Source organism: Etheostoma cragini, chromosome 14 (assembly GCF_013103735.1).
Source record: "Etheostoma cragini isolate CJK2018 chromosome 14, CSU_Ecrag_1.0, whole genome shotgun sequence".
Lineage (NCBI taxonomy): Eukaryota > Metazoa > Chordata > Actinopteri > Perciformes > Percidae > Etheostoma > Etheostoma cragini.
In genome coordinates, this window is record NC_048420.1 from 20,268,084 (window position 1) to 20,275,629 (window position 7,546).

The 7,546-nt window shown below is 41.5% G+C and overlaps 2 protein-coding genes across 2 annotated transcripts in view; both read left to right on the plus strand.

The window, feature by feature from the left end:
* LOC117957191 (fibrocystin-L-like) overlaps positions 1 to 3,700 on the plus strand; it is a 76,605-nt gene extending 72,905 nt beyond the window's left edge. The window contains exons 68-71 of the mRNA XM_034892786.1: positions 1 to 72; positions 185 to 331; positions 1,744 to 1,897; positions 2,865 to 3,700. Of these exons, the coding sequence (XP_034748677.1) occupies positions 1 to 72; positions 185 to 331; positions 1,744 to 1,897; positions 2,865 to 3,367 (876 nt within the window). The 3' untranslated portion in view covers positions 3,368 to 3,700. The remainder of the gene's footprint in view (positions 73 to 184; positions 332 to 1,743; positions 1,898 to 2,864) is intronic.
* Positions 3,701 to 4,256: 556 nt separating this feature from the next.
* Positions 4,257 to 7,546, plus strand: gdf6b (growth differentiation factor 6b). The gene is made up of 2 exons (XM_034892909.1): positions 4,257 to 4,724; positions 5,068 to 7,546. Exons 1-2 carry the CDS (start codon positions 4,379 to 4,381, stop codon positions 5,958 to 5,960), a joined length of 1,239 nt encoding a protein of 412 aa, XP_034748800.1. The 5' UTR covers positions 4,257 to 4,378; the 3' UTR covers positions 5,961 to 7,546.

Consider the following 7,546-nt stretch of genomic DNA (forward strand, 5'->3'; position numbering starts at 1 on the left):
ATCGGCTTCAACGTCTCTTCCATGGGCATCATCCGGCCTCCTCCACCTTCATCTGACCCCAGCTGGAATCAGGTGAACGTCAAGACTTAATCTTAACATCTGCTGAGTAAAAACTACACTAAAAAACAAATCTGTCAGGTTTACACAAATGCTGGTTCTATCGTTTTCTGCTTTTATATTTTAGGAGGCCACAGCAGAAGTGACAAGGGAGGAGCCTACAGTGAGCTATGTGTCCAGGGTAAACAATCTGCTGCTGATAAAGGAGCCGATAGCCGGGGAGTTCGTTGGTCCTCTGTACCAGCAGCCCAGTCTCATGGCTGTGGATCAGCAGGTGAGGCAATGATACATCTGGAAACAGGTTGTTCTCACCACACAGCTGCTGCTAAATCAGAGAAATTTCATAAACGGGGATTTATAGCAGCTCAGGATCGGATATTATTATTAGGGATGCACCGATGCATCGGCTGGACGTTGGAATAGGCCGATATCCGCCTGATGGCAGTAGCTGATGTCTATTTTGCCCTGCCTTAATGTTGTTTTAACTGGTCAGACTTATACACAAGTGTCCTACCCAGCTTGACAAAAGAATGTTTCTGTGACATTTAATGCGTAAAACATTTTTTTTTTTAAACGGAGAAATGACCGACAAAACGACTCAGCCCATGGTAACCACAACATTTCTCCCCGCGGACAGCATAGTATAACGGCTGGTAATGTTAGTATGCAGATAAAGACACAGGGTTACAATAGCTCACCAGTAGGTCCCCGTGAGTGAACAATGCAAACAAACATCACAACGATGTGGTGCCTCCAGCTGCCTCCCTAAGATGTGGGAAATTTCAGATTTTTTAATAATGAGATTTATTTGTTTACCTGGTGCAAAAGAAAACAACAAACATTGGCATCAGCCAAATTCAAATTCTACGTATCAATATCAGCTGAGAAATTTTTCTGTAAATTTTACCATAGTTATTGTTCTGACTGCCACATCCCACTTTGAATGCTGCTAGGGACCTTTGTTACTGATCTCCCTGATTTCATTTCTCTACTAAAATAATACTATAATGAAGACATTAAACTACCTAAAAATACTAGTTATTAAAAATTATTTGTTTTTGTTTTTGAGTGTTTTTTGGATTATTTGTCTGATAATTAAGGTTGCTTGAAGAGAAAGCTTACCGTCTTTTGTTCCTAACTTTCTATCGTCAGAGAGCTCATCCTTCTCATCTTGATTTCTGAGTACAGTACTCACAGTTTTATTTTTTGTTGATTTAGTGGGCAAAGTCTTTAATTATCATTGCTTCAGGCTGTGTGCTTGATTCATTTATTTGCTTGCTCAACAAAATGCAAATTCTTTGCTTATCTAGAACCACCTTAAAATATGCATATTATACCTTTTTTAGCCTACATTAGACTGTATATTCACCTTATCATTATACAAACTAGATTAACTAAATGGGAACAGAATTTAACATGCAACAAATTTGATACAATTTTTATTATTTCCCTTAAGTCACCATAAAGATGTTATTCTGGATCAAACTAACTTGACTACCAACATAAAAATAGTTGTGGAGTTAATGGGATCCTAACTAATGTGATTTTAGATAACACCATAAATAAATAAAAACATGAAAATATAAAAAATAGAATAGTTTACTATAAACTATAAACACTAGAAGATTTAACAGTATGTTGAAGAAGCTTCTGTCTGTAAACGCTAACTTGTGCTGTTGTCTGCAGGGTAACTGCGTGTCTGTGGGAGTGACAACTCTCACCGTAACAGCCAGCCTGAAGAACTCCAGTGGGAACAGCGTAGACGGACTGGAAGGAAACACCACCATCGTATTCAGCACCTGCTGGGCAAACTTCACCGACCTGTCCATTCAAAACGCTGGTACGTCTTCATCATGCTTACAATTGGGAGCATTAAAACAGTTTTATAGCAATAAACACAATACAAACAACATAAACTGGCTAATACAACTGCCACTTGTGACAAAAAAGTATGAAAAATCAAGAAAAATAAGAGTGTAGTGTGACGTAAAGAACTGCATTCACCCAGAGAGGAAATTGAGCTCTGCAGCAAATAAGAAATAAAATAGTAAACAATTAACAGAGAAAAAAAATCAGCGACAACTTTTAGTTTTAATACATCATAAATCATGGAAAGTGAACGTCAAATGTTTCATGGGGCGGTTGGGTTGGATTTATTCATGCACTTTAAAAAGATTTATTAAAAGCTTTGTTTCATACTTTTATTTCGAGCAATGTGTTGATATGTATGTCATTATAGGCTGTATATTAACTTATTGGGAGAAAACAGGTAGTTCTATGCAAAATCAGACATTGAGCACTCCCATATAGCCAAAATAGCATGATCCTTGTCTTATGAAGCCCAGTTCAGACAAAAGATTGGTCACCAGAGGCTGGTTGTAGAACTTAATGGACCTCACGTGTTTTGACAGCCAATAGGAAGTTTGCTTGTAAAGTCAGCTGCAAACTAATAATTATGCAATCATTGGTTTAAACTGGCAGGTTTCAGAACGTTGCAGACCGACCCGATTCAAGTAGTTGCAAGTATCAACTCGTCTCGTCGCAAATCTTTGGTCTTACCTAGGATTCGACTGTGAGATTAGCACTCAAATCAGGCTCCTTCAATCAAAGCATTGAATATTCAACTATTTGGTGTCACCCCTAACTGTCAGTACTGCGGTCTTGGGTTTTATTTTAGGAACATTTCAAAAAATTATTGTTTTATTGTAAAAAAATAATTCTTGGGTGCAGAAGTTGATCAACTTAAGACACAATCAAAAAACATGCAACATGAACCACCACATTAATTACTTATCCTCTACCTGCAGGTGAGGACCTGACCATGGTCTTCACTCTGATGGAGTGGGGCACCCAGTCACGCGCCTTCTCCGTCAGAAACACTTCAAATACTCTGTCTCCAACCACTGACGCTCCATCCACTCTGTCCACAAACCAACAGCCAGCTACCAGCAACACTTCAACTACTCAGTCTCCATCCTCTATGTCCACAAACATGCAGTCCACTACCAGCAACACTTCAGCTACTCTGACTCCAACCACTCTGTCCACAAACATGCAGTCCACTACCAGCAACACTTCAGCTACTCTGACTCCAACCACTCTGTCCACAAACATACAGTCCACTACCAGCAACACTTCAAGTAATCTTACTCCAACCACTCAGGCTCCATCCTCTCTGTCCACAAACCAACAGTCCACTACCAGCATGAGCACCTTAAGCTCAAGCTCAACCGTGTCTGCCAGCAGTCTGTGTCTGGTCAGTGTCATCTACGCTGTGGCCTGCTGCTTAGCTGGGACCCCCATATGTTAAATAGTTCTGTGGTTTTATGAATGATACCTCAACACAAACAAGTCTGCTAAATGAAAAATATAATCCTTAAATATATTATGCACATGGGTGGTGTTTCGTTTCCTGTGGTCAATTTTTAATTAAGATTTAGTTGGGGTTAAAATATATTCTTTTCCTTGTGGTGTTGAGCGAATATCTGTTTGATATGAATACACTTTGAGTGTAAGATCCATATAGGTTTTCTATTTTAAAACAGACTGTAACAACATGAAGGAATATATGAAAATTGCATTTTGTTGATGATTGATTTTTAGAAACTATGTTCTCTTTTCAATAAATTCTATTTTTCATCAATATACAGCATCTTTATTGTATCTGTGTCACATTTTCTAAAGCTGAGTGAAGGTTCTGTCCATGGTGCTGAAGGAAGCTGATTGGCTGAATGTTTCCTCCGTTCCAGCAGGGCGATATGTTTGCGCCTCACTAGAGGGCAGGTGACTCCGTGGTAAATTACAAAGTCATGCTGCACTGAGGTGCAGTGGCAGTGATATTTAAAGTCCAGCCTGAACAGAGAGAAACTTATAAAAAACGTAGGAAAAATATCCTCAAACAAGAGCCATTTTTGTTTTGTAGAAGGAGAAGTGGGTGCCCGAAAATGCACCAGAAGTTTCGAGCGTCCTTTCAGCGCACATCTGCCTCTCCGGGCTATATAGAGGGAGGTGACGGCCGACAGAGAACAAATAGTTTTACAGCCTTTATTTGCGCCCTCTATTTAGCCTTAACGATAACAGTACAATGTGGGCGTGTTCTCGCCCCCCCCCCCCCCCCCCCCCCCCCCCCCCCCCCCCCCCCCCCCCCTTTTTTTCTTTTTTTTTTTTTTTTTTACTTTGCACCGCCTGTCCTCCGAAACTGTGCGCACTTTGCGGAGCAGCCACTTGCTGCAGAGTGGATGCAGAGTTCAGCTCCGGCTTTGCCCGTGGTCCCCGCGGCCACAGCTCAGGGTTCGGCTCTGATTCAGGACGAGACCAGAGGATGGATCTCTATCACTGCGCCTTTCTCTGCGGGGCTCTGATGTTTGTTTGGGAAATCCCCTGTTTTCACACTCTTGCTATTTTCCCTCCAGCTGCCCCGAAGGGCAGCAAGGTGTCGAGGATTTTTGATGGACAAGAAGCTTCTAAGTATTTCAAGGATTTGTACGCACCGCCATTCATCGACAGAAACAATAAAGTCACATCTAAAGACTCAATTGAGCCTCATGACTACATGTTGTCTATCTACAAGACCTTCTCCACGGCAGAAAGACTGGGGCTCAACGCCAGTTTCTTTCGTTCTTCTAAAGCTGCAAACACCATTGCAAGTTATGTGGACAGTGGACAAGGTAGGCTATATGGAGCTTTACTGTAGGCTCTGTGTGTGTGTGTGTGTGTGTGTGTGTGTGTGTGTGTGTGTGTGTGTGTGTGTGTGTGTGTGTGTGTGTGTGTGTGTGTGTGTGTGTGCGCGCGCGCGCGTGTGTGCGTGCAAGCGTGCCTGTGCGCAAGAGGAAGAGAAAGTTTTGGTCTGTGCATGCAGGTAGGATTGATTGCATGATTCATACTTTCTGTCCCATATTAATTCAGTGCAGACAATAATGGTATTTTTCCTGTTAGATTCCACATCTCTGTGGTATGCACATCATCCCCATGAGAATGCATTTGACCCTGCTGTTTTAATGCTTTCTACAGATGACCTCCCACTCTCCCCTCTGAGGAGACAGCAGTATCTGTTCGACGTCTCAACGCTCTCCAAAAAGGCGGAGGTGCTGGGAGCCGAGCTCAGGATATACACCAAAGTGTCTGGGAATTTCAGGATATCGGAAACAGAGCCCATCGACATCCAGCTCCTCTCCTGCCACAACCGGCAGCTGCTCGACTCCAAAACATTGGACTTGCAGGATTCCCAAAGGCCAAAGTGGGAGGTGTTGGACGTGTGGGAAATATTCAAAGAGCAGCAGCACCTGAGCCAGGGGAAGCACTTCTGCCTGGAGCTCAGGGCCATGCTGGACAACCCAGAGAGGGAGCTGGACCTGCAGCTTCTGGGCTTGCACAGGCACGGCAGGCCTAAGCAGAAGAAAGCCATCTTAGTGGTGTTCACCAGGTCTAAGAAGAGGCAGACCCTCTTCAGTGAGAGGAGAGAGGGGAGAGCGTTGCTGGGCCTGGAGAGGAAGGTCAAAGAGAGAGGCCCTGGCGCCAAAACCAGCAGGAGAAGGAGGACGGCTGCGTCCAAAACCCGCCACGGGAAGAGGCACGGCAAGAAGTCCAAATCCAGGTGCAGCAAGAAGCCGCTGCACGTCAACTTCAGAGACCTGGGCTGGGACGACTGGATCATCGCCCCGCTGGATTATGAAGCGTACCACTGCGAGGGGGTGTGTGACTTCCCCCTGCGCTCCCACCTGGAGCCCACCAACCACGCCATCATCCAGACTCTGATGAATTCAATGAACCCCAGCAACATGCCGCCCAGCTGCTGTGCCCCGTCCAAACTCAGCCCCATCAGCATCCTCTACATCGACTCAGGAAACAATGTGGTCTACAAACAGTACGAGGACATGGTGGTTGAGTCTTGTGGCTGTAGGTAGTGCATCTGCCATATGTTGGTCAGGCTCTCTGGTTAGTGGGACTCAAACACTATCACAGTCTGTGCGGTGGCGAGGCTGCACCTTAAATATAGAAAACTTGCTTGATTTGTTTGGCAAGAAATATTTAGTGATGCATTTGCAAACCATGCACCCAACAAGGTCATGTTTAATACCTCAAACATTTGTTTTCTTGTTTTTTTCTGTATGTTCTGCCCACTTCAACACTACAGCGCCTGGATATTCATGGATATATGATAAGATACATTTATTAAATCAAGAAACATTTTTTAAGAAATAGGTCAGCATACTTTTCTTTGCTTTCTTGCGGAGAGTTAAATGAGAAGATTGACACGACTTTCACACAAGAGTGGTATCGATCTTCTCATCCAACTCTCAAAAGAAGGCAAATCCCTTCCAAACATCTTGAAGACACATTAAAATCACCCATTTAAGTAAAATAATTGTATACTCTTATACAAATATTGTCAGTGCAAAAATGAAAAGTGAATTTATGTTTTACCAACCACTGTTTGGCCCATGGGACACAAGCACTATGTTCAACTTTAATGGACTGTTAGTATTATTACAGGTTACATGAATATGAACATTTTACATATGTGATGTTAGATTACACTAAACACACTGTATTATATCCTATCCTCTTATCAAAGCAGTCTGGCAGTCCAACAGTGTAATCCAACAAGTTCTCCAAACCATAGGTTGGTTATTGGGGTCTTATGTAATCATTCTTAATAACTTTATGTCCAAATTAATTACAAGGTTCTAATGATCAAAAATAGTCAAACCTTTTTATCATTATTAATTTAAGATATTGATTATACATTTGTGGCCTGTTACTACTACTAAACTAAATAATAAACTTCAGGTAAACATTTTTTTTCCCAAATGGATGTCTTGAGTGACTTCTCTACCATGACTAAAAAAATGCAGATTTTCAGCACTTCACATGGCCTACGACTCAGGGAACGTCCTCGAGTGCTGGAGAGAATGTGAAGTCCTTTTATTTTTCACATTTAACCACCATTGGTACGCTTCCACAAAAAGCCAGCACAGGGTTTATCACCAGTTTTCTTTTTCGTTGAGGAGATACATAATTTTGTCTGTGATGCACTGATGTTCAAAGGTACCATGTGTAAATATTTGGAAATAATAATTTATGTTCTATAAATAAGTTATTTCATTTTTTATTGTCCGCTTTGTTCCGTTACAACTTACGTTACAACCAGATGACATGAGTTAGAATTCTGGTTGTTCAGAACAAAGAAACATGTTTTCTTTTTTTAGGCTATGCTGTTTTTTAAAATATTAGAAGCACATTTTAGCCTCTTATATTTTGTTTTGCATTATTTACTGGAATCTGAAAATAATATATTATACTGACTGTCAGTAAGATGAATGGATAATTCATCTCTTTGCTCTCTTGCATTAAACCTTATACCAGCAGACAATTAATTGATAATGTATTTTTACACAGTAAAATGTTTAACCATATGAATTCTTATAAAACTGTCTGAACTGTAAGATGTATAGAGTAACAGGCAAATTAAATGGTCTTGAACTTAAAA

Excerpts from the sequence above, each read along its gene's own strand:
- gdf6b (XM_034892909.1), top strand. The coding sequence starts at position 4,379 with ATGGATCTCTATCACTGCGCCTTTCTCTGCGGGGCTCTGATGTTTGTT. Across the intron at positions 4,725-5,067 it reads TTATGTGGACAGTGGACAAG|ATGACCTCCCACTCTCCCCT; the intron begins GTAGGCTATATG and ends TGCTTTCTACAG.